Below are 27,467 nucleotides of genomic sequence, written 5' to 3' on the forward strand. Positions count from 1 at the left end.
TTCAGTCAAGGGAAGAAATAGCTCTTCTCCTAAGATGGAATCTGTTGTTTGGGAATGTGGTTGATCAACTTGATCTGTTGGCCAAGTGGTGCCCTATGTAATAAAATGAAAAGAAGAGGCAAGATGATGTCATTTTCCCATATTGTGAAACCAAAAACAAATGCCTTTTGTGAGACCAAGCTAACAAACCTCTGACGGTGCAAAGAGTATTTCTGTTTGAAGAACTTAACAGAAAAATAGAAGTACTTTCAAGCTGAGACCTGCGAGTGTATAGAGATCTAACATACATATTGAGTAGGCCTGATCATCTGATTCTCATTCAGTCGAGGAAGCATGGCTATGAGTTGGATCGTCTTCATTCTGTGGCCCTTGACTTTGTTTGTGGGGCATATAGGTGGGCACAGTTTGTTTTCTTGTGAACCTATTACCTTGAGGATGTGCCAAGATTTGCCTTATAATACTACCTTCATGCCTAATCTTCTGAATCATTATGACCAACAGACAGCAGCTTTAGCAATGGAGGTAAGACTTGATCTATTATTTGACATGTCGTGGAAAATGATTCTTGTATTGCCCTGTTAAACCAAGCTAATGAATGTGTCTGATAGACAACAGGAAAATAATGTTGTTTTTAACTACATCTTGTACGTTAAAAAGTTATGTATTTAGGTTCAAACTCTAATGGATTGATTTCATGTTTGGGGAATGTTACTCATCTTAGTTTTCAGACATTATTCTTTTATAAAGAAATTTGAAACACTGGAACTTGGGAGATAATAGCCATTCAGAAGTTTAAAATTGTCCAAGTTATGATGTGATTACATCTTTTCTGTTTTTGATAATAAAACTTTAAAGAACAGACTATACTAATAGTACTCATAATTCAGTTACTACATATTGGAGGTAACATGACTTTGAAAATGGGTTCTTTTGTTCAGCCTTAGGCTGGTGGTTTACAGTATCTGAATTTTCTTAAATAGTTAAAATGATTTCCTGGTCTTACCATGCCCCTCTGCATGTGGGATCTTAGTTCCCCAACCAGGGATCAAACCTGTGTCCCCTGCATTGGAAGGTGGATTCTTAACCACTGGACCGACCACCAGGGAAGTCCCTCCCTGTAACTTTTTATTATGGAAAATTTCATTTATATATTGATAGAAATGTATGGAGTGATATAATGAACACCATATACCCATCATCCAGCTTCAAAAATTATCAACACATAGCTAGTCTTGTTTCATTTATGACTGCACACCCACCTAGGTTGCTTTAAAGCAAATCCCAAACACCATAATTTCATCCATAAATATTTCCGTATATATCTCTATAAAGAAGGACTCTTTCAAAATATGTAAACATCATACTTGTATCATCAGATGTACAATTAATGTTTAAATTACTCTTAGAATTTCACAGTTTATTTTATAGTTGACTTTTCAAATCAGAGAGCATGCAATGCATTCAATTGATGTCTCAGTTTATAGTTTCTCTTTCCCTTACCCCTCTCCCTTTTTTCTTGTAGTATGTTTGCCCTATTTCTCATAGTTTTATTTTGCAGATTGCATCCCTGTGATGTTATTTACCATGTTCCTCTGTCTCTGTTTTTGTTCTGAAAGAATGCTTCGTAGGCACATAATGTCTGCTTGTTACTCTGTAATTTTAGCAGCCATCGATCATCTCTTAGGTCAATAATTTTATTAGGGGTTTGCAAAATGGTGATATTCTAGTTCTGTCATTCTTCATTTCTCAGCCAGACTACTTTATAAACAGAAACTTCCTCTTTTTGACTATTGGACTATTAAGTTACTCTTGTGTTCAGTTTTTATAAGAAAGACAGGATAAATACTTGATTGTTTTCCTTTGTTTATTAGTTTTTAGGATAATAAATTGATTCACAAGAATCTTTCAAAAGTGACTAATGAGGTCTTTTTTTTAAGTATCATTATGAACTCATGGATTTTTACCATATTTGATGTGTTTCAGTCCATTGCAGTTATTATTTTATTAGGGCTCAAATTGTTTTGTCTTTGGTAGTGGGCGCTGCTTCAAGGTAGCTCCTAAGTGTATTTGACACTACCCTAGTGGTTTCTAATAGCTTCCTTGCTTTCTGGTATGATCTAACCTCATTTCATAAAATTCTGCCTTAGACCTTGAATTATCAGGTTTTTTAGGGAGCACTGGTTCCTTTTAGTTGGAAAGGATTTTCGCGGACTGCTATCTGGGTGTTACGCTTATTGATACTAGGTTAGTCATTTTTAGGCCTTTTCATAGACAGAGCTAGGAAGTACTTTTTTAAAAAGAAAGTACATCGTGAGTTTATACTGATACTTGCAATTAAATCATATTGCAGAGTTTTTATTTAACAGTTTAAAATTTTAGTTTTGTTTTTCTCTTATACTGAAACCTTATTATATAGAGACATTATATAATTTCAGAATAATAGCAATATTATTACTAACAGTGTAATTACTGAAAGCAGTTTTAGATTTCTTTCTACTTCTTTTAGTCCTTAGGGATGTATTTTACCAAGGATGTACAGTCAAATTACTGTGTTTTAAGTTACTTAAGTACTTTTCTGTTTGGTTTAATTCAATACACAATTTAGGTTTGTGTTTCATTTTGATTTTAAAGAATGACTTAAAATTTTTTTTTTGCTTAAGTTTGTTTTATAATTATGTTTCAGAACTTTATATATAGGACAAGGTACAATCAGAGAAGTCTAGTTTCTGGCCGTCTCCCCTCCACCTTATTCTTTCCTTCCCTTAGGGGGTAGTCTTTTTTAAAAGTTTTTTTGTTTATCCTTCCATTAAAAATTATAAATATAATATAACAATTATATAAAATGTTTATACAGTATCTGTCTATATTTATATATTCTTTCACTTTCCTTTGATATAGTGTCATACTGTTTGTTTTCTCTACCTTGCTTTTTTCACTTAACAATATATCCTGGATATTCCATAGTAGCGTTTATAGATATTCCTCAAAAAGATTTCTTTAATTATGGCAGAATATACATAACATAAAATTTACCATTCCAATCTTTTTTGGGTTTTTTTGGCCGCACCGTGCGGCCTGCAGGATCTTAGTTCCCTGACGAGGGATTGAACCCCTGCCCTTGGCAGTGAAAGCACAGAGTCCTAACCACTGGACCATCAGGGAATTCCCCCATCCCAACAATTTTTAAGTGTGCAGTTCAGTGGCATTAAGTACAGTTGCCTTGGTATGTCATCACACTATCCTTCTCCAGCACTTTTTCAGCTTCCAAAACTAAAATTCTGTACCCATTAAACAATAATTTCCCATTCTTCCATTCCCCAGTCCCTGGCAACCACCATTCTTTCTTTCTTTTTTTCTTTCTCTCTGGATTTGACTACTCCAGGGAACTCCCCAGTGGTCCAGTGGTTAGGACTTCGCGCTTTCACTGCTGCGAGCCCAGGTTCAGTCCCTGGTAGCAGAACTAAGATCCCACAAGCTGGGCCGCTTGGCCAAAAACAAAAAGAAATTGACTACTCCAGTACCTCATTTAAGTGGAATCATACAATATTTGTCCTTTTGTGATTGGCTTATTTCACTTAGCATAATGTCTTCAAGATTCATCCGTGTTGTAGCATGTGTCAGAATTTCCTTTCTTTTTAAGGCTGAATAATATTTCATTGTATGTATATACAAAACATTTAGTTTAACCATTAATTCATCAGACAGTTGGGTTGCTTCCACTTTTTTGGCTGTTGTGAATATAAGCTGCTATGAATATGGATGTATAAATATCTGTTTCTCTGCTTTAAACTTTTTCACACCCAGAAGTGAAATTTCAGGATAATATGATAATTCTGTTTAATTTTTTGAGGAACCACCACAGTTTTGCATAGCAGCTGCTCCATTTTACATTTCTACCAACAGTGCACAAGGGTTCCAATATCTCTATATCCTTACCAGTGCTAGTTATTTTCTGAGTTGTTTGTTTGTTTGTTTGTTTTGTTTTGGAATAATAGCCATTCTAATGGGTACGAGATTGTCCTCATTTTTTTTTTATAAATTTATTTTATTTATTTTATTTTTGGCTGCATTGGGTCTTTGTTGCTGCACACGGTCTTTCTTTAGTTGTGGCAAGCAGGGGCTACTCTTCATTGTGGTGCATGGGCTTCTCATTGCAGTGGCTTCTCTTGTTGCAGAGCACGGGCTCTAGGTGCGTGGGCTCAGTAGTTGTGGCTCGCGGGCTCTAGAGCATAGGCTCAGTTAGTGTAGTGCATGGGCTTAGTTACTTCGTGGCATGTGGGATCTTTCCGGACCAGGAATCGAACTCGTGTCCCCTGCATTGGCAGGTGGATTCTTAACCACTGCACCACCAGGGAAGCCCCTGTCCTCATTTTTAAAATTCAGTTCTTACTGAAGGACATTTGCTTTTGAAAGCAGAGCTTGCTGTTGATGTCCTTATTCATCTTTGTAGGGCCAGCAGCTAACATAGTGCCTAACACATAATAATTGCTAAAGAAATGTTTGAGTGAGTTAATGAACTTTATAAACTGTGTCTTCCGTAAGAGGTGGTGGTAGTCATGGTTGTGGTTATAGTGCTGTACCTAAGCACTTAATCTCTTGGAGTTGTAATTGATAAATAGTGATGGGCTTTTTGGCGATGGTAATGGTAATCCTCATACCAATACCAAAGGTACCACTTTCCTGTGAACGCTAATATTTTACTTTGCCCTTTTTTGGCAGGGGGTGGGGGGAGTGGAGATCAAAATGATTTGAAGCTTTCAACATTGTGTTTACACTTATAAGTGGGGTAATTAAGAAAAAAAATAAAGCAAACCAACTCTCATCTCTAGACCTCTCATGTTCTTTCTGCCTTAATAGTCTCATCTCCATCTTTGCCTGTCATATTCTAATGGTTGTACTTGATGCATTAATAAGTAGAAAAAAAAGGAGTGGATAATAAAACATTTCGTGTAGTATCATCCTGTTTTTGTTGAAGAAAAAAAAGCATGTTCATGTAGAGTAAGTGATCTGGAGAGATTTTTGCCAAGGCCAACAGTGATTGTTCCTGAATTAGCACAATTTATTTGTGTTTTCTATGTTTTTCATTTAATGTTTGTATCAGTATTTTCTGATTTTTCTGTAAGAAACACATTGTGTTTTCAAAATAGTAAAATTAGTACAGAAACTTTATTTTTAAAAATCTCAGCTGTCCTTTTTTGTCTACCTCCCAGTTGCAGTGTCTAAGACTTAGTATTTATTAAGTGTATTTTGATTGAATGACTGAAACTTAAGGAAGAACTTGGTAAATGCCATAAATAGGCATAAAGTGCTAAGAAGATTCAAAAGAGAGAAGGATCATATGTAGCTACAGATAGCTGCAGATCATATTTGAATTAACCTTGAAAGACAGGTGGATTTTCTGTTTGTTTTTAAGAGAATAATATACCCCTTTCTACCAATAATTAACATTTTGTGGATAGGCTTCTTAGGAAATGAAATTTCTTTGATTATGTTTATTCTTGAAATTCATTGCTTATATCTTTAGAATATATGCATTATCCAGCAGATTTACCTCTCTTATTATCGTTTGTTTAGGTTAATATTAATAAGGTGGTTTTCCCTAAGCAAACAACAATCTAGTGAATTGGATTGAGAAGCCTATTGTGTGACAGGGAAACCAACCAGGAATTAAGAAACTTCTAAATTGAAAAATGTACACACAAGTAGTGGAGAGTTAATTGCATTTAGTTATTTCTGACTATAGGAAAAAAATAGCTTTTAAAATTTTGATTGATTTTCTTGTGTGACAAATCACTTTAAAGGAATGCCTTAAAAATACTTACTTTAAATTAAATTACTAAGTGTGATGGAATTTGGTTTGTGAAGTTTTATCTTTTTTTTTTTTTTTTTTTTTTGGGCTCGGGCCTCACTGTTGTGGCCTCTCCCCTTGAGGAGCACAGGCTCCGGACTTGCAGGCCCAGCGGCCATGGCTCACGGGCCCAGCCGCTCCGCGGCATGTGGGATCTTCCCGGACCAGGGCACGAACCCACATCCCCTGCATCGGTAGGCGGACTCCCAACCACTGCGCCACCAGGGAAGCCCGTGAAGTTTTATCTTTTGAGACAGACCATAATTTACAACTGTTCATGATATTTGAAAAAAGTTTACTTCCTGAAGAAAAGTCAAATTTTATGGGCAGCTCTGGGAACTCCCCTTTGACTTAAGAAGATAAATATATGCCTGTGATAATGTCATCTTTCTGCAAACCAGTGCACTGAAAGAATATTGGAAAGTATTTAATATGCTGTCATAAGACATTTTTAAAAAGTAAGATTTGTAAAAGAAAAGCAAATCTGTGGGATTAAAGGTATTTTATTGCAAACCTAGAATTTTTTTAGTATGTATATATAAAGTATAATTCTTAAAGTTTTAGACCTTTTCTCATTAGGAATTTTATTGTTACAAAAAAGTTTTTAAAAGGTCTTATTTTTAATCACTTAAAATTATTCTAAAAAGTTGTTTTTTAATAATTTCTCACTCTAATTTGGATCTGAAATAGAATGAATACCATTTTTGAATTTTCAGTGCCATTCCACATTTGGTTTCACATTTAATGAATTTAGTCATAATATTCCCAAACCTAGTAGGATACAGTTTCTATGGTTATCAGACCCTTTGTAGAGTGACAAAGATTGGAATTCTGATTCTCTTGAGTCAAATTTTGGCCTTTGACTCTGTCCCCTTTTCACACTCCTTGCTAAGCTTAGGCTGTTGCTATGCTTGAGGGCTTGTCAGCTAGAAGGTTCCTATGGTAACAGGAATGGAAATTTCAAAGAAGAAAGAGAATGAGAGCACAAAGGCTTGGTTGATTTGAATCTGAACAAAGAATAGAAGGTTCCATGTCTTACACCTTTGTTGAAGAAAGCAGAAATTTAATTTTAGAAAGTTACTTTTCAGTTTGTAAACTTTGTATACCCTGGTCTTAATTTAGTGAATAAAAGTATTACTGCTTAGGGGAGTACTCAGTAAGAATCTTTTAAAAATTTAATCAGCTAAAGTTCCTTTTTTCTCCTTTATAGAGCTTTGATAGTATTCCTTATCTTAACATATTCTCAACTTTGCAGTATTCAGCCTAGCTCATTTAATTTTGATTTTGCTGAGGTTAAAAATTGTTAGGGTTAAAATCAAGGCAGTTTGCTTATTTGAAAAATATTAATTTTTTTTGTTTTTATGTAACAGCTTTATTGAGGTGTAATTTGTGTACAATAAATTGCACCCATTTAAAGTGTTCAATTTGATGAGTTTTGACAAGATGTATACATCCATGAAACCATCACCACTATCAAGATATAAAACATTTCCATCACCTCAAAAGCTTCCTCATGTCCCTTTGTAGTCCACCTCCCTGAGTGGGCTCCCTGTTCCAAGCAACCACTGATCTGCTTTCTGTCATTATGGATTAGTTTTCATTTTCTGAGTTTTATATAAATGTAATTAATATAGTATCTACTTTCTTATGTCTGGTTTCTTTCACCCAGCATAGTGATATAGAGATTCATGCATGTTTTGTTTTGCTTTTTAAAAACACCATTCCAATTGACAATTGACTTTCTCACTTGGGAGTTGAGAATGGGAAATCAGCAGGGTTCCTCATGCCCATCAAATAGGCCTTCTGTGGCTTTATTAATTTGCAACTCTTTCCTAATCTCCTTTTAAAATGTCTTTTACTGGGTTCTGTACTCTTTTTTTTTTGCGGTATACGGGCCTCTCACTGTTGTGGCCTCTCCCCTTGCGGAGCACAGGCTCCGGACGCGCAGGCTCAGCGGCCATGGCTCACGGGCCCAGCCGCTCCGCGGCCTGTGGGATCTTCCCGGACCGAGGCATGAACCCGTGTCCCCTGCATTGGCAGGCAGACTCTCAACCACTGCGCCACCAGCGAAGCCCTGTACTCTATTTTTAAATTTAATTTAATCTTTAAAAATTTTTGGCTGCATTGGGTCTTTGTTACTGCATGCGGGCTTCCTGTAGTTGCGGTGAGCAGGGGCTAGTCTTCGTTGTGGTGCACGGGCTTCTCATTGCGGTGGCTTCTCTTTGTTGCAGAGCACGGGCTCTAGGCGCGCGGGCTTCAGTAGTTGTGGCACTGAGGCTCTGTAGTTGTGGCTTGTGGGCTGTAGAGCACAGGCTCAGTGGCACACGGGCTTAGTTGCTCCGCGGCATGTGGGATCTTCCCAGACCAGGGCTCGAACCCGTGTCCCCTGCATTGGCAGACGGATTCTTAACCACTGCACCACCAAGGAAGTCCCTATTCTTATTTATATGTAATAAGACCATTTTACAGAGGAAAAACGTGAAATTTACAGAGGTTACATAGAACAAATTGGTTAAGCTCAAGGCCTCTGGATAAGAATGCAGAGGTTTAACTCTTGGGACTGTCTTTGTAGTTATGTGATCTTGGGCAAGCTACTTAACTTTCTGTGTCTCATTGTTTTTCAAGTGTATTATAAAATGGGATGACTAATGATAGTACCTACCTTATGGGATTGTTGAGAAGATTAAATAAGATGTGTGAGGCACTTACAACACTGCCTAGCCTGTAGTAAGTGTCAGTAAATGCTAGCTGAGATACAGCACAAGGTACTTACAGCTAACAAGTGGCAGAAGCATAAACTTATAGCTTTAGACTCAGTGCAAGCAGCACAAAATAGTCACTCAAGTCAATTTTATAATTCATGATGGGGCTCACAAATGGAGGTTTTACTAACATAGTAACATCACGATATTGGATTAGTTGGTATTGTATGCATTGCTGAGGACCACGCAAGTTTGAGACTCACTTAAGGCATACATATGCATATATGTATGATGTATGTACATACATCAAAATAGTGCAGAGAGATTCTTTGTACTGTACCTAGTTTTCCCCCAGTCTTCCTATCTTATGTAACTATTATACAGTATCAAAACCTGGAAGTTAACATTGGTACAATCTATAGCCCTTATCATATTTCACCCGTTTTTACATGTAGTCATTTTTGTGTCTGTGAATGCACATGTACGTGTGTGTATATTGTCTTTGCAGTTCTATCACACGTATAAATTCGTGTAGCCATCACTTTGGTTAAGATACAGAACTGTTTTAGTGCCACCGAGGAACTCCCTTGTGCTTCCTTTCTCCCTCCCCCGTTTCCTATTTCCAAGTAACCACTAATTTGTTCTCTAGCCCTATAATTTTGTCAGTTCAAGAATTTATATAAATAGAATCATACAGTATATATAATCTTTTGAGATTGGCTTTTTTAAATTTAACATAATACCCTTGAGATCCATCCAAGTTGTTGCATGTATCAGTAGTCATTGTTTTCAGTTGCTTAGTAGTATTCCATTATATAGATGTTCTGCAATTTGTTTAATCATCCATTGACAGATACTGAGTTTTTTCCAGCTCTTTGCTATTACAAATAAAGCTGTTATGAACATTCCTGTACAGGTTTTTGTGCAGACATAAGTTTTCCTTTTGGGGGGATAAATGCCCAGGAGTGTGATTGCTGGATCGTATGATAAGCATATGTTTGGATTTTTAAGAAACTGCTCAGCTATTTTCCATAGCAGGTGTACCATTGTACATTCCCACCAGCAATGTATGAGAGATCTACTTTCTCAGCATTCTTACCACCATTTACTATTTTCACTATTTTTTATTCAGCTTTTATAATATGATGTGGTATCTCATGTGGTTTTAATTTGTATTTCCCTCATGTCTAATGATATTGAACATCTTTTCATATGCCATTCATATATTCTCTTTGGTAAAATGTTCATGTCTTTAGTTCATTTTTCAATTGATTTGTTTTTTACTTTTGAGTTTTGAGAGTTCTTTATAAATTCTAGATACAAATCCTTTGTTTGATATGTGGTTTGTAAATAGTTTATCCTGGTCTATAGCTTGCCTTTTCATCCTTTTAACAAGGTCTTTAGGAAAACAGAAGTCTTAAATTTTAATGAAGTTCTATTTACCAATTTCTTTTCCCTCTTATGGACTGTGCTTTTGGTGTCATTTCTAAGAACTCTTCAGCCTGGGTCTGGAAGATTCTCTCTCTCTTTTAAGTTTTATAGCTTTATGTCTTACATTTAAATCCACGATCAATTTTGAGTTAATTTGTGTAAAGTAAGTTTCATTTTTTTGGCTGTGAATATCCACTAGCTTTAGCTAGTGGATATTTGTTGAACGGACTATCCTTCCACCATTGAATTGCTTTTGCTTCTTTGTGAAAAATGAGTTGGTTATTCTTGTGTGGATTTATATCTGTGTTCTGTATTGTGTCCTGTTTTATCTTTGTTTCTATTTTACCACCAATACCACAGTGTCTTGATTACTGTTAGCTATATAGTAAGTCTTAAAATTGGAGAGCATGATTTTTCCCACTTTCTTTTTCAAAATTGTTTCAGTTATTCTACTTCTTTTGTTTTTTTAATATAAATTTTAGAATAAGCTTGTCTTTAGCTCCTAAAAGCATGCTGGCTTTTGACAGAAATTTCATTAAGTCTAGGGATCATTTGGGGGAAGATTGACACCCTACATGTTGAATCTCTAGTCTATGAACAGTGTTGTTATGGATTGACTTGAGTCCCCCTAATAAGCCCTAACCCCCAGTACCTCAGAATGTGACCTTGTTTGGAAATAGGGTCTGGAGTAGTGGAGTACTGAGGTACTTCTACTCCAGTATGACTGGTGTCCTTATAAAAGGGAATTTTGGACACAGGCACACATAGAGGGAAGATATGTGAAGAGGCACAGGGGGAATGCTGTGTGAAGATCGGATTTATGCTGCCACAAGCCAAGGAACTTCTAGAAGCTAGGAGAGATACCTGGAACAGATCCTTCCCTAGCACCTTTAGAGGGAGCATGGCTCTGCCAACACCTTGATCTCAGACTTTAGCTTCCATAAATGTGAGACAATGAATTTCTGTTGTTTAAGCCACACAGTTTGTGGGACTTTGTTGCAGCAGCCCTAGCAAACCAGTATAACTGTATATCTGTCCATTTATTTGTATCTTCCTTGATTTCATCAGCATTTTATAGTTTTCAGCATACAAGCCCTATACATGTCTTGTTGGACATATACCCAGGTGTTTCTTTCTTTAAAAATAAATGTGATTATAAATATATTGTTTTAACTTAGTTTCTACATGCTCATTATATATAAAAATGCAATTGTATATAGAAATACAACTTTTTGGTATGTTTTTCTTGTATTCTGCAACCTTGTTGAACTTATTAATTCTAGGATGAATACATTTTTTCTTCTTTTTTTTTAAACTAATTTAAAAGTGTTTTTTGAGATTCCTTGAGATGTTCTATGTAGACATTAATGTCATCTGCAAATAGGGACAGTTTTCTTTTTCCAATCTTTACACTTTTTATTTCTGTTTCTTGTTTTATTGTGCTGATAGGACCTCTAGTACTATGCTAAGTAAGGGTGGTGAGAGCAGGCATTCTTCCCTTGTTTCCAATCTTAAAGGTAGGAATCCAGTGTTTCACCACAAAGTATGATGTTAACTGTAGGGTTTTTGTATATGTACTTTATCAAGTTGAGGCAGTTACTTTCTGTATGTACTTTGCTGGAAACTTTTGAAAATCATGAATGCTTTTTCTGCATCATTTGGTATGATCATGTGATTTTTTTCTTTGTTATTAGCCTGTTGATTTGGTGGATTACACTGATTGATTTTTTGAATATGGAACCAGCTTTGGATTTCTGGAGCAAACCGTACTAGGTTGTGGTATATAATGCTTTTAATATATTTTTGGACTTGATTTGCTACTATTTTGTTAAGGAATTTTGCATTTTGTTCACTGGGGGTATTGGTCTGTAGTTTTCTTCCTTTGTATTATCTTTGGCTTTAATATTAAGTAATCCTGACTTCATAGAATTTGTTGGGATTAGTTCTCTGCTATTTTCTGGGAGAGATTGTGTAGAATTGGTATTCTTTTAAAATTGTTAGTTAGATTTTACCAGTGAACCCATCTGGCCTGGATATCTTTTTTAGGAGGTTTTAAACTACAGATTCAATTTCTTGAATAGTTAGAAGACCATTCAGATTATCAGTTTCATCTAGGGTGAGTTTTGGTAGTCTGGCTTCTGAGGAATTGGTCCACTTCATCTAAATTGTCTAGTTTACGTGCATAGAGTTGTTTGTAATATTCCTTATTGTATTTTTAATGTCGGCAGTCTCTAGTGATATCCTCTTTCATTCTTGATATTGGTAAGTTGTGTTCCTTTCTCTCATTCTTTTTTTAATCATTGTTAATAGAAGCCTATCAGTTTTACTGATATTTTCAAAGAACCATCTCTTGGGTTGAGTGATTTTCTTTTTTTCCTATTGCCCTTCTTTGTTTTCAGTGTCATTGATTTCTCTTCTTTATTATTTCCTTCCCTTTGCTTTTGGTTTATTTTGCTCTTTTTGGTTATTATGAATAATGCTACTCTGATATGAACATTCATATACAAATTTTTGCTTGAACATGATTTTAAATTATTTTGGATATATTCCTAGGAGTGGAATTGCTGGATCATGTGGTAATTTTATGTTTAACTTCTTGAGGAATCACCAAACTGTTTTCTCTAGTGGTTGCCTTATTTTACATTCCCATCAGCAAATGTATGGGGGTTCTGATTTCTTACTAACACTGGGTATTTTCTGTTTTTTAGATGGGGTTGTGGGTGTGATGTATCTCATTGTGGTTTTGATTTGCATTTCCTAATGACTAATGACATTGATCATCTTTTCATGTGCTTATTTGGTCATTGCATGACTCCTTTGGAGAAATGTTTGTTCAAGTGTTTTTGCCCATCTAAAAAATTGGTTTTTTTTTTTTGTTGAGTTACAGGAATTCTTTTTGTATTCTGGACACTAGACCCTTATCAGATATGATTTGCAAATATTTTTCACTGTGTGGATTGTCTTGTTCACTCTCCTTCTGATAGTGTCCTTTAATACACAAGAGGTTTTAATTTTGATGAAGTCCAATTTATTTTTTCTTTTGTGCTTGTGTTTTTGGTGTTTAAGAAACCATTGACAAATCCAAGGTCATGAAGATTTACCCTTATGCTTTCTTCTACAGGTTTCATAGATTTTGCTCTTACATTTAGGCCTTTGATCCATTTTGAGTTAATTTGGATGTGGTGTGAGGCAATCAGCCAATTTTATTCTTATGCATGTGAATACTCAGTTGTCTCAGCACCATTTGTTGAAGAGACTATTTTCCCCCCATTGAGTGGTCTTGGTACCTTTGTGAAAATTAATTGACACACATGTGAAGGTTTATTTCTGGATTCCCAGTTGTATTCCATTGGTCTGTATGTCTAGCATTATGCTAGTACCATACTGTTTTGGTTACTATATCTTTGTAATAAGTTTTAAAGTGGGAACGTTTTGTTCTTTATTTTCAAGTTTGTTTTGACTGTTCGGAGTTTCTTGCATTCCATATGAATTTCAGGATCTGCTTCTCCATTTTGGCAAAAAAAGGCCATTGGGAGTTTTGAAGGGACTACATTGAATCTGTAGATCAGTTTATGGAGTATTGCCATTTTAACAACACTAAGTCTTCCAATCCATGAATATGGGAAGTTTTTATGTTTATTAGGTCTTCTTTGATTTCTTTCAACAGTATTTTGTAGTTTTCTGTTTTGCATCACATTGGTTAAATTTATTCCTAAGTATTTATTCTTTTTAATGCTCTTATAAATGGAATTGTTTTTTAATTTCCTCTTTTGGCTTTTTTTGAAGTTTATTTTTAATGTATTTACTACAGTTGTATTTCTATCAACTGTAGAAATACAGTTGATTTTTTTTTTCTATTTGACTTTGTATCCAGTGACTCTAAATTTATTTATTTGATGGTTTATAGATTACTTTAGATTTTCTTTGTAACAACCATGTTTTGTTAGTCTGGTTCAATTAGGAGACAGAACCACTCAGTGATTTAAACAAGGGAAGTGTAATATGAAGAATTAATAAACTATTAAAGAAGAATAATTATAAGATATATAGAGAGCTCTACAGGGTTCTCTAGGGCTGAGGGACAATCTTAGAAGGGGCCCCCACCCCAAGGCTAAGACCTTAGTTGTACAGGATATAGTTACAGCTCACTAGGTAGCAGAGAACATCACAGGGTTGCTTGGGCCAGAGCTGGTCCACAGTTACCAGGCAAGCAGGACGCAACCCTTCAGGGGCATAGGCAAGTATTGGGTAAATAGAGAGTCAGGGCACTGCTGCAGGCAGGAGGCCTTGAGCCTACAGTGTCTATTTTGGGAGGGCTACAGGAAGGTGTTTACTAGGCTGGGCTGGGACTGTGAGGTTGATGAGGGATCGTTCTAGGCACATGGGCATAGATTTCCTCACATTTACACTGCTGACTATGCAGCAGCCCCAACCAACAAGAGAAGCCCCCTTCATCCTGCAGTATTTCTCCAACACTCTATTGAGACAGTTTAAAATCATGCTCACTGTAAAGAAGAAATGATGAAAGGAATCCCATTCATTATCACAGAGCATGTGTTGAAGGGTGAGTTTGGAACTGAGAGATACAAATTTGGTAACTGGAGCACATGTTATCTGTGAATAATGACAGTTTCTTCCCAGTTCATATACCTTTTATTTCTTCTTTCTTTCCTTCTTTCTTTTTTTTCCCTGACAAAGCAAGAGACTTTATTAGGAAGGGGCTCCTGGGTGGAGAACAGCAAGGTAAGTGAACCCAGGAGAACTGCTCTCTGTATTTCTTTCCTTCTAATCCTTTACGTTTTATTTCTTCTTGATGCCCTAGCGAGGACTTCCAATACAGTGTTTAATAGGGTGGTGATAACAGGTACTTTTGCCTCATCTTTGATCTCAGGGGACGCTTTCAGTCATTTACTACAAAGTATGAGGTTTGCTGTGGTTTGATGTATATGCTTTCTATAGGATTGAGGAAATTCCCTTCTTAGTCTGTTAAGAGTTTTCATAATAAATGGGTGTTGGATTTCATCAGATGCTTTTATTGCCTCTGTTGAATAGATTGTGTGATTTCCTGCCCTTTTTCTGTGAATGCCATTAATTGCATTAACTGATTTTTCAAATGTTAACCAGCATTGTATCCTTGGAACAAAACTTTATTTGGTGTGATATATTATTCTCTTTTATATTGTTCTGGATTAATTTACTAATTTGGGTTATGATTTTTACACCTATGGTCATGAAATGTGATTTTCCTTTCTTATATAGTCCCTGTTGGGTTTTGTTATAAAAATTATGCTGGTTTTGTGAGGTGTGAGGTGAGTTGAGAAAGTTTCCTTTTTTTGGGGAAGAGTTTGTATATGATTGCTGTAACTTCTTCCTTAAACGTTTGATAAATTTTTTCTAGTGAAACCATCTTGGCTTGGAGTTTTTTTGGGGAGATAGTTTCTAATGGTGGCTTAAATTTCTTCATAAATGTGGATAGAAAACTAGATTTTATATTTCTTTTATGATTTTTGGTAAATTGTGATCTTTTTCCAAGGAATTAGTTCATTTCATCCTAACATGTCGAATTTATTATTTATAGTATCCTCATTATATTTCTAGTAATTTTCTGTCCTTCATTCCTAATATTGGTAATTTGTGGGTTTTTTCCTCTTTTACTAATTATTGCCTTTTTTCTGCTTTCTCTAGGTTTGATTGGCCATTCTTTTTCCAGCTTCTTGAGATGGAGCTTACCATTGATTGTTTTTCAGGCTTTCTTATTTTCTGACATATGCATATCAGGTTATAAATTTCCTCTGAGTATAGCTTTTGCTGACATTTTATTTATTGTCTTTACTACTTAATTCTAAATGTAGATTATACATATATATAAACATTAAAATGTAATACATATAATTATATACAATTTAAATTTCAGTTATGATTTCCTTTGTTGATTATGGGTTATTTAGAAGTTTTTTTGTCTAATTTCCAAACAGCCAAACAGTTGAGTATTTTCTAGGGTTCTTTTTGTAATTGATATCTACCTTAATTCAATTTTAGTCATAGAACAGTCTGGTTTTAGTACTAAGAAGTTTTTTGTGGCTTATTTTAGGACTTACAATATGGCCCGTTTTGGTAAAGATTCCATGTGTATGTTAAATAGGTTCCACTCATTGTTGGGTGCCATGATTATAAATATGTTGTTTAGGTCAAGTTTGTAATTGACTTGTTTAGATTTTCTGTTTTCTCATAGAATTTTTGTCTCTCTCTTCTTATTGAGAGAAGTGTATCAAACTCACTCTGATTGTGGATTTGTGTATGTCCCATTTTACTTCTGTTTTTTTATTAAAATAATTTAAAGCTGTGTTAAGTGGTACATATATGTTTAGATTTACTTTTTAGTCATGGTGAATTGATTCTTTTGTCTTTAAGAAATGACCTTCTTTATCTCTGAGAACACTCCTTGTCATAAAGTGTAGTCTTGTTTTTGGCTGGTTCTTTCATTGTTTATTGTTTGCCGTCTTTTTAGTTTTAACCTATCTCTGTCCTTATATTGAAAAACGTGTCTTTGTAAACGGCGTAGGGGTTTTTTGTTTTGTTTTTATTTGTACCTCGTCCAGCAACTTTACTCTTTTACATTGTCTTTAGGCCATTTATATATAATGCTTATATTTAGTGATGTACTTGGGTTAATATCTACTATCTTATTACTTGATTTCAATTTTTCCAAACTGTTCTGTATTCTTTTTTCTCTGCTGTCTTGACTTCTTTTGTATTGTTCTATTTCTCTCTTTATTACCTTGTTAGTTGTGTATTCTTTTATTGCTTACCCTAGGAATTATATGTACCCTTGACTTATAATATTCTAGTAAAAATAATAACTTTGATCACTCTCCCATTAGTGTTCCTCTGACCCCCATCTTTATCATTTTATTATTACACATATTAATTTACATGTATTTTGTATGTATTTAAGACATTATTTTTGTTTGTTTGTTTTTTAAACTTTTCATATTTTTGTCTCTGCATAGGGTTTTTTAAAAATTTATTTATTTTATTTATTTATTTTTGGCTGCATTGGGTCTTTGTTGCTGCACGTGGGGTTTTTCTAGTTGCAGTGAGCAGGGACCATTCTTCGTTACGGTGCACAGGCTTCTCATTGCAGTGGCTTCTCTTGTTGCAGAGCACAGGCTCACAGGCTTCAGTAGTTGTGGCTTGCAGACTCTAGAGCGCAGGCTCAGCAGTTGTGGCTCATGGGTTTAGTTGCTCCGCAGCATGTGGGATCTTCCTGGACCAGGGCTCGAACCCATGTCCCCTACATTGGCAGGTGGATTCTTAACCACTGTGCCACCAGGGAAGCCCCCATTATTTTTTGTTTATACAGAGAATATTTATATTTTCCCACATATTCACCTCTTTTGTTGCTTTTAATTCCTTTTGAATTTTCATCTTAGATTATTTTTCTTTTGTCTTCTAGTGCAGGTTTGCTAGTGACTAGTTTTCTCAGTTTTTTGTCTGTCTGAAAAATGTCTTTACTTTGCCTTCATTTATAAAGGGTATTTTTGCTGGCCATAGAGTTATGGTGAGCAGTTGTTTTCTCTCAGCTCTTTAAGTTGTTTTATAGTATTCGAAAGTCCAACAACAGTTGTTCTGTTGAAGGTAAGGTGTCTTTTTTTCCACTGGCTGCTTTTAAGGTGTTTTAAGGTGTTTTTCTTTGGTTTTCAGCAATTAAAATGAGATATGCTTAGGTGTGTTTTTTTAATTATATTATTCTTCTGGGGATTTGCAGAACTTTTTGAATCTGTGGGTTGTTATCTTTAATCAGTTTTGACAAATCCTTGGCCATCATCTTTTTATGTATTGCCTCTGCTCATTCCCTCTTTCCTCTTTTGAGGTTTCAGTTATGCATATTTTAGATTTTTTTCATGTGTTTTACATGTCTGTTATGCTCTTTTCTGTATTTTTCAGAATTTTTTGATCTGTGTGCTTCTGTTTGGATATTTCCTATTGCCTTGTTTTCCATTCTGCCAGTTCTATCTTCTGACATATCTAATAAGTTCTTAATTTCAGAATTTATGTATTTCACTTATAGAATTTCTCTTTGGTTCCTCTTATGATAGATTCCAATTTTCTGGAATTCTTCATCTTTTATTTTCTTGAACATATTTCTTATATACAGTCTTGTCTACTAAGTCCAATAGCTGGGATTACCAAAACACTGTAAATTTTTCTTTTGTATTTCAGTCATACGGTCCTGTCTCTTGGAATGCCTAGTATTTTTTATTGAGTAGTAGACATTACAAAATATTGGTGAGGTTCTACATGATGCTATATTACTACTCCAGAGAAAGCTCACCCTTTCTTCTGCTTAGCAGATAAATGGGTCTGATCACCTTAATTCAGTGAGGGACTGAGCTGAGTTGAGGCTGGGTTTCATTTTTCATAGGTCTCTGCCTCCCTGTCATTTGTCCCTGCTACTGAAGTGTAGTCACTCAGGGGCTTCCAGCTGAGAGTGTGGTATGTTCATTTCCCACTTCCCCTGGTAAGACTTGAACCTCTAATTCGTGTTTCCTCATACTGATAAAACTTCCAAAATCTCCACTCTGCTTTTCAGAGGCTTTCTTCTTAGCTTGCTAGCCTCCTTCCCTGTGTAGCTTCAGAATTTTCAAATATCTTGAAGGGAAAACTGGCTCTTTGTCAGGCCCAATTCTAGGTACTTCCCCTTTTCACCCCTTTGTTCCTTTTGTTTCTAATTTTGTCTGTAGTCTTTTTTTTTTTTAAATTGGAGCATAGTTGATTAACAATGTTTGTTAGTTTCAGGTGTATAGCAAAGTGATTCAGTTATACATATATATGTATTGTTTCTAGTCTTGCAAGACTACCAGAGCTCTGCTGGTTTCTTGGTTCTCTAGCACCAGCCTAGGCTTGATTCTCAGCTTCCTGCCTTATACCCAGATTCAACAGATACCTCCTTGGAAAAGTGGCTGCACTTATCAGGCCACCACTCCATGCTTCCAAGCTCTCTAGATTCTTGGTCTGTCTAGTTCTTTTCCTTCACTACTTCTCTGATAGCTTTAAATAGGTATTTTTAAAACTTTCTTTCCTGTATTTTGAAGTTGTTCTTGATGGAAACATTGATTTAACACAAATTACCTCTTTATACTTGGAAGTGATAGTCACATATAGTTTATTGTTATATATCAGTTATCACATCCATTATAGTTAGCTTCTTTGACACCAGTTTCTTTAAGAGGCTTGGTTTTCTGACTGTGTTGTGTGTAGAAGGACTCTGGAAAGTGTTTTATATCGAGGTAGAAATAAGTTGATTGAGTCTTAATGGAAAGGCCTGGTGGTGAGAACATCTGTTATCAGTTCAAAATCAGCAGTGACTCTGAAACTGTTGTATAAACAAGTGGAAAAGATATTTGGTAGTCAAAAGCCTAGATGCACATTTCTTGGGAAAATTGATCTATTCCTATGGTTATAATGATGATTTTAGTATGGTTTTATGTTTGGGGCCACTGTTTTTTCTTTTTGTTTCCTTAATATCAGCTTAACATTGTGAGGTCTGTTTATATCATGTGATTTCAGAGTTGAAAGAACTCCCGTTTTTTAAAAAGAATTTTTTTAATGTACAAAGAAAAAGAAAATGTAAGACCAAAGTGAGATCTCTTACCTACCTCCCACCCTCAAAATATGTACTACTGTGTATAACTACTTCTCTTCCTCCCCCACCCTTTCCTTTCACTTCTTGTCCTCTCTCTCCTATTGATACATGTTAATTGAAGAAAATATAGAAATACATAAAATGAAGAAAATTTAAATCTCTTGTAATCCTATCACCAAGCACTAATCACACTTCTGAGCGTTTGACACATATCTTTTGTGGATTTTTTCTATGTAAAATGGATCATATTGTTGTTAATGGTTCTCAGCTAGGCCTTTTCATTAATATCACCTGTAACAATTAAAATATGTGTAGATTCTGGGATACACCTCATACTTAACCAAATCAGAATCTCCAGGGATAGGGCTAAGAGGGTTTTGTTGAAAAAACAAAAACTCCCCTTTAGAAAATTTTAATTGCCTTCAGAAACCTTTTAAAACAGATTTTAAAAAAAAGAATATTGCCGTATTATATGTAGAAAACTTTAACTTGTATGCAACTCTTTATCTAATGATTTGATTTTAACTTTCTCCTAGCCATTCCACCCTATGGTGAATTTGGATTGTTCTCGGGATTTCCGGCCATTTCTTTGTGCACTCTACGCTCCTATTTGTATGGAATACGGACGTGTCACACTTCCCTGCCGTAGGCTCTGTCAGCGGGCTTACAGTGAGTGTTCGAAGCTCATGGAGATGTTTGGTGTTCCTTGGCCTGAAGATATGGAATGCAGTAGGTGCGAAAATCATAGATTTTCATGGACCATTACTTATGTTGCAGTGTATTTAAAATTATTTGTCTTCTAGTTCATCAGTTTTTAAGAACTTTTTTGAAGTGTGTATATTAGTCATAATTGTGAACAGCAGTTTCATGGCCTCAGAGCTGTTCATTTCCTTAGGAATTTGGAAGCGCTAAATGAAAAAGGTGGGAAAAGAAAAATTTTCTATGAAGAAATTTTTTAAATAATCAAATTAAGAAAAACATAGTCAAGATGTTGATTTCTCTCCCTTACAGATTTTTTCTGGTTATAAAAGTAATGTCATTTATTAAAAAATTAGAAAATATAGAGAACATAATCATTTGTTACCTCATTATTAATGATTTTAATGGGACTCAAATATCTTTATGATTTAAATGTGTTAATGACTACAGTAGTCCTGTCAGTTCCATTTTTGTCATGTATTAATATACCCAGACCCAGAAAATGTCAGATACTTTTCAAATCACTTCCAATATATAGATTGTAAGCATTTCCTAAAGGTTTGAGGATATTTACCAGACAGTGTTATAGATTTGTACGAGAGAACATTATTATTAGTAATAACATATACAGTAGTAATACTGTATTTCTTGTATAATAATGTTGTGCCTTTTGTATTCTTAAAGTTTCAAGGGTAAAGAATAAGATGAACACTTATATAACTCTTCTTACCTAGCTTTATCCAGTCTTACTATTTTGCAATGTTTGTTTCAGATTTTCTTTTTTTTTTTTGGCTGAGCCACATGACTTTTGGGATCTTAGATCCCCAACCAGGGATTGAACCCAGGGCCCTGTCAGTGAGAGCACCGAGTCCTAACCACTAGACTGCCAGGGAAGTCCCCAGATTTCTTTTTTTAAGAAATAAAACAGTACAGATAGAGTTGAAGCTTCCTTTCTTAGTACCCATCTTGGTTTCATTTCCTTCTTTTCTCCCCAGAGATGAAATAATCATTATGTTGAATTTGTTGTTAATCATTCCTATCTTTGTTTTTATACTCTTACTACATATATACATATCCATAAACAACATTAAATTTTTTTTACATGTATCTGTGTTTATATCTGTAACTCTGGTTCATTCCTCTTAGTTGCTATATAATGGCCAATTGTATTACCATCCTATAGTTATTTAGCCATCTCCTACTGATGGTCATTTAAGTTACTTCTAGGTTTTTGCTATTATGGGCAGTGCTGCACAGAACACTTTTTTCTCCTTCATGTTTAAAATTAATTTGTTTATCATATGACAGTAGCCCTTGGAGACAGATGAAAGACAGGTGTTGTTACTCTCATTTGACAGATGGAATAACTTAATAAAACATGTATTAGTTACTTGTAGTCAGTTCACTGGCATTTTGCTTTCTCATATTTGTCTGCTCTATTTCCCACCTACTTAACACACTCTCTTATCTACCCCATCAAACCCTTCATCCACTTTCTCCCCAAAACCTGGTAATATTTATAGTCCTGCTTTCAGAAGTTTGTAAATTTCTTGGTATTTATAACAACAGTTATGAATTACCTGGGCAGGAACCCTATTTTATGTTTTTTGTATCTAACTCCTATTGTTTAGTGGTCTTTTTATTTTAATAGGTTATATACAAGTATAGAAGTGTCATTATGATCTATGTTTATTTGTTTTGATAGGGTTAAATCTGTTTTATGTCCTCAGTATTGCCTGGGATTGTCTAACTCTTAAATTCTGGCAAAGCAGTCTTTCATAATAACATTTCATTCTTCCACATCTCTCATATCCTTGTTCCTACTGTACCTGTTTTTCAACTTCATGGACACCCCCAGACTTTTTGGTTCCCCCCTCCCGCCCCTTATAGCTAGCTCCCTTCTTGATCTTATTTATTTTCTTACTTAGGTTAAGCTTTGTGGTCCATCACATAAAGTAATACTTTTGCTAGCAGTTTCAACTCATTCCTTCCACTGTACTTGTTCAGATCTCCAGCTCAACTAATTTCTTACAAATTAATTATGCTGCATATTTAATGATTTAAACCATAGCAACTTTTTTTTTAACTACCACCCAGATCTCTACCATTGTTTTATTATGTTTGCTTTTCACATTTGTCCATCCCTCTATTGATCCATTAATCTACCTTATTCTTTGTATTTCAAAGTAAATTAGAGACAACAGTTATTGCCCTCACAAATATTTTATCAGGTCTTTCACTAACTAGAATTCAACATTTGTCTACAGTTTTTTCTTTCAGTTTAAAGCTTTACAAGGAAATGCACAAATCTAAAGATATCTGAGTTTTGACAAGTGCCTGCACCTGAGTAAGCCAAATCCTCAGAAAGATGTAGAACATCATCATTACCATTACCTCATGCTCTCATGCTCCTTGATGGTTAATCCTTGTCTATACCATCCTCTGGAAGGAACTACTGTTTAACATCCTTCCAAAGTATCAATAATTACTTTGTCTATTCTAGAACTTCATACAAGTGGAGTCATACAATATGTACTTGTTGTGTAACTCTTCTTTTGCTCAGGTTGAGATTGCCCTTCTTTGCTCTATTTTCAAGACTCATTAATATGTTCTTGTGTTCATCAGTAGTGCTTTTTCTTGCTGAGTAGTCTTCCATTGTATAAATATACTGTATTTTGCTTATCCATTCTCCTGTTGATAGACATTTTAAACCATAGCAGCTCTGTTTGCTCTTTGTCTTTGGTCAGTTTCCAATTTGGTCAACAGGAAAATTTCTGTTCATTCTCCTCAGCACTTATGCCAAATCTATGTCACTCATTTCAAACCCATATTTCACCTTTATTCTGTATTTGACCCGTATTCCCCTCAACCTTAGCCTGTCCTCCTTTCCTGAAAATCCGTTAGGCCATTTTGCGTGAACTGTTGTGGTCTGCTACATCTCAGACCAGTCCTTTTCAATTTATTTTCTTGCATCTTCTTCCTCTTTCTGATGTTTCTTAGAGTTCTGTTCCTGTTTTTTTTGATTCTGCATGCTTTCCCTGGATAATCCCATCTCACTGATTTTAATTCTTATTCATATGCTGATGGATCCTAAATCTAAATCTGTAGCCTTGGCATCTTTCTGCTAAGTTCCAAATCTGCATATCCAGCAGCCACTGGTAACCTGAATTTGTCTCAAATACCTCAATTTTAACATGTCTAAAATTGATTTTACTCCTTGCTCATTTTTTTTATTCCTGGAAGGCATAGTCCTCCTTCATTGACCTAAGTTCCCACATCCAATCAGTTATAAATTCTGTTGCTTTTATCTAAATAATTTCATAGCTGTCTCATTCTCACTGCCTTATCTGGTTTTAGTTATGGCTCAACTGATATCTCTGCTCTCATTTTTGCCCAGCTCAAGTGTCTTCCACACTCCTTCTAGTCATCTTTCTAATTACTTGGTGAGGGCTATATGAATATATTTATTCAACTATATGAGGGCTATATGATAAATTTATTCAATTTATCATCAATTCAGCAAATATTAATTGGATGTCTTCTGTGTGCTAGACACTATTCTAGATAGTGAAGGTGAGTAGTGAACAAAACGTAGTCTCTGTTCTTATGGAGCTAAAATTCTAGTTGTGGTGGTAGTAGTAGGAGATAAATAAATAGATAATGTCAGATGATCATGAATGTTAATAAGAAAGAATAGAGTTAGGTGATAGTGATACAATATGGGGAAGCAGAAGGACTCTATTTTCTATGGAGATGTTGAGGAAGTCCTTTTTAATAAGGAGGCAGTGAGACAGGAATCTGAATGAAATGAGAGAACAGGTTGTATAGATATCTAGGGAAGAACAGTCCAGGCAGAAGAAGCAGAGCAACAAGTGCAAAGGCTTTGAAGTGGAAGCATGCTGGTATATTCACAGGACACCAAAGAGGCTGGAGGCAAGTGAGTAAGGGAGAAGGGAAGGAAATAAGAGCAGAAAAGGACTGGGGGTGGGTCTTTAGAGCTCTCTTACGGAATTTGGATTTGACTGAGTGAGAAGGGAAGCCATTAGAATTTTGAGCAGAAGAGACATGATCATGAACACAGGAGTGACGTGTCTTTAAAGGATCACTCTGGCTCTTGTGTGGAGATGGAGATAAACTGGAAGCCACTCCAGAAGTCCAGGGATGAGGTACTCATGGCTCAGACTGGGTGGCTGCAGTAGAGGAAATGGAAAGTGGTCAGATTCTGGATACATCGCAAAGTAGAATGACAGGAAGTGCTGGTAGGTTGTGAGGTGGATATGAGGGAGAAGGGATTTCAAGGAGGACCGTAAGGTTTTTGGCCTGAGCGACTAGAAGAATGGGATTACCATTTGTGGAAATGGAGAAACTAAGGAGTGGAAATCAAGAGTTGGTTTTGGGAGGGTTAAAGAGTGAGGGGTGTGTATATGGTGAATTGGCAGTTGGATATACAGATACAGCCATTGATATATTTATATCAATGTTTATACATACATACGTCTCACACATGCACATATATTTCTGGAATGTGCTTACCTCTCCAAACCTTATCTCCTGTCACAATTCATGCACTCCTCGTGCCCCAGCAATGCTAAACACACCCTGTTCAAACCTCTGTGCCTTTGTTCCCATTTCTTGCTAGAATACTGATTGCCATACTGCCAATACTGGCAAATACTGATTCAGAGATCCTGTGTTGAGGGACTTAATCTATGAAGTCTTTCATAACCTCTTCCCCTGAGATAATTAATCCTTCTTTATATCATTTTTATATTTTATATAGGTTTTGATTGCTTCATATATCACACTGCTGTATTTTGTGTTGTGTTTACAAGTTTTTGCCTCCTTTTGGACTCAAGGATAGAGATCCTGGGTTTTGGGGTCTTTTTCTGTAAAAGCCCTGGCATACTGTAGAATTCCAGTAAATGCCTGCATGCAATAAGTTTCTGTCATTTGGCTTTATAATCCAAGCCCTGTGAAGAGAATGGTTTGTATTAGAAAATAAAAGATTAATCAGCTTCAGTGTAAGGTTATACATATATATGGCAAACTTAATATCAGTGATAGTTTCTTGGAAACGATTTGATGCATATAACTGCTAAATATCTAGTTGGTGGGAGTCTGAAGGCTTAGAAACTGATGCTGGCAAGAAAATTGAAGATGCAGGAAGTTCATGAGAATAGTACTCTCAATAGTGTATGTCTGCAGCACGGCCCTGTTTTTTCTGTACTATGGTTATGATGCTTTCTCAAGTCTGGAAAATTGTCAAAATGCAGATTTCTTTGGCCCTAACACAGGCATACTGAAACAGGATTTGAGGTGGTGAGGACCAAGAATTTGTATTTTAAAATGACCTTAAGTTTTTCTCATGCACGTCAGTGTTTGAGAATAACTGGAATAGAGAATGCAGTGGATTGGAGAGACATTAGCAGTGGTAGGAAAGAACTAGTTGACATTAGAGACCTTAGGAGGACTTTAATTAACCAATATGGTAAGCAGAGAGTGAATTTTAAATGGGAAGAAAAGATCTAAAACTAAGCCGCTTGTAAGGATTTTTAGTGCTGATTTAACTCAAAACACTTTGGGCCATGCAATTAGGGAAGATTTTTAACCCTTATTTTTAAGAAAGTTCTATTTGAGTCTAGGGTAAATTGAGGACTATATTGTAATTAAACTTTAGAAAGAAGTAACTTTTAGCTACTATTCTGTTGGAGCTTTTTTTTAATGTATATTTATTATATATATATATTTTTTTAATTTATATTTTTAAATCTTACTCTAAACTGTGTATCCTAAATAAATAGTATGTAAATACACTATTTATTGATGGCTATGCCTGACTACTTTAATAAAGAGTAATCTTTTTGAAGCCAAAACAAAATTAAGTATACATTTTTCATTTTTTTTTGTCAGCTGTGTAAAATCTAGTTTTATGACCCACAAACAAAATATGACCGTTAGCATTATTTCTTCCACTTAATTGTAATGTGCTCCAAGGACATAAGAATAAACCACAGGTGCTAAATTTGGAAATCCAAATCATTAGGTTCCCAATAAGTAAAAATGGTTCTCGTCTTGTATTTTTAGGTTCCCAGATTGTGATGAGCCGTATCCTCGACTTGTGGATCTGAATTTAGCTGGAGATCCTACTGAAGGAGCCCCAGTGGCAGTGCAGAGGGACTATGGTTTTTGGTGTCCCCGAGAGTTGAAAATTGATCCTGATCTTGGCTATTCTTTTTTGCACGTGCGTGATTGTTCACCTCCTTGTCCAAATATGTACTTTAGGAGAGAAGAACTTTCATTTGCTCCGTATTTCATAGGATTGATTTCACTCATTTGCCTCTCTGCCACATTATTTACTTTTTTAACTTTTTTGATTGATGTCACAAGATTCCGTTATCCTGAAAGACCTATTATATTTTATGCAGTCTGCTACATGATGGTGTCGTTAATTTTCTTTATTGGGTTTTTGCTTGAGGACCGAGTAGCCTGCAATGCATCTAGCCCTGCACAGTATAAGGCTTCCACAGTGACACAAGGATCTCATAATAAAGCCTGTACCATGCTTTTTATGGTACTCTATTTTTTTACTATGGCTGGCAGCGTTTGGTGGGTAATTCTTACCATCACGTGGTTCTTGGCAGCTGTGCCAAAGTGGGGTAGTGAAGCTATTGAGAAGAAGGCATTGCTATTTCACGCCAGCGCGTGGGGCATCCCTGGAACTCTAACTATCATCCTTTTAGCGATGAATAAAATTGAAGGTGACAATATCAGTGGCGTGTGTTTTGTTGGCCTCTACGATGTTGATTCATTGAGGTATTTTGTTCTTGCACCCCTCTGCCTGTATGTGGTAGTTGGGGTTTCACTTCTCTTAGCCGGCATCATATCCCTAAACAGAGTTCGAATTGAGATTCCATTAGAAAAGGAGAACCAAGATAAACTGGTGAAGTTTATGATCCGGATTGGTGTTTTCAGCATTCTTTATCTTGTACCACTCTTGGTTGTAATTGGATGCTACTTTTATGAGCAAGCTTACCGTGGCATCTGGGAAACAACATGGATACAAGAACGCTGCAGAGAATATCACATTCCATGTCCATATCAGGTAAGGGAAACCTTGTTCTAAATTTCAGAATATGTGACA

The 27,467-nt window shown here is 35.6% G+C and overlaps 1 protein-coding gene across 1 annotated transcript; it reads left to right on the forward strand.

Moving 5' to 3' along the window:
- Nucleotides 1-27,428, forward strand: FZD3 (frizzled class receptor 3; the record flags this gene model as incomplete). The annotated part of the gene is made up of 3 exons (XM_024767735.1): nt 1-522; nt 20,164-20,360; nt 26,411-27,428. Coding segments are annotated over exons 1-3 (1,404 nt in total), but the record flags the coding sequence as incomplete, so codon positions are not given.
- Nucleotides 27,429-27,467: the final 39 nt, after the last annotated feature.

This window comes from Neophocaena asiaeorientalis, unplaced genomic scaffold (assembly GCF_003031525.2).
Source record: "Neophocaena asiaeorientalis asiaeorientalis breed wild unplaced genomic scaffold, Neophocaena_asiaeorientalis_V1.1 scaffold523, whole genome shotgun sequence".
In the NCBI taxonomy this organism is placed as follows: domain Eukaryota; kingdom Metazoa; phylum Chordata; class Mammalia; order Artiodactyla; family Phocoenidae; genus Neophocaena; species Neophocaena asiaeorientalis.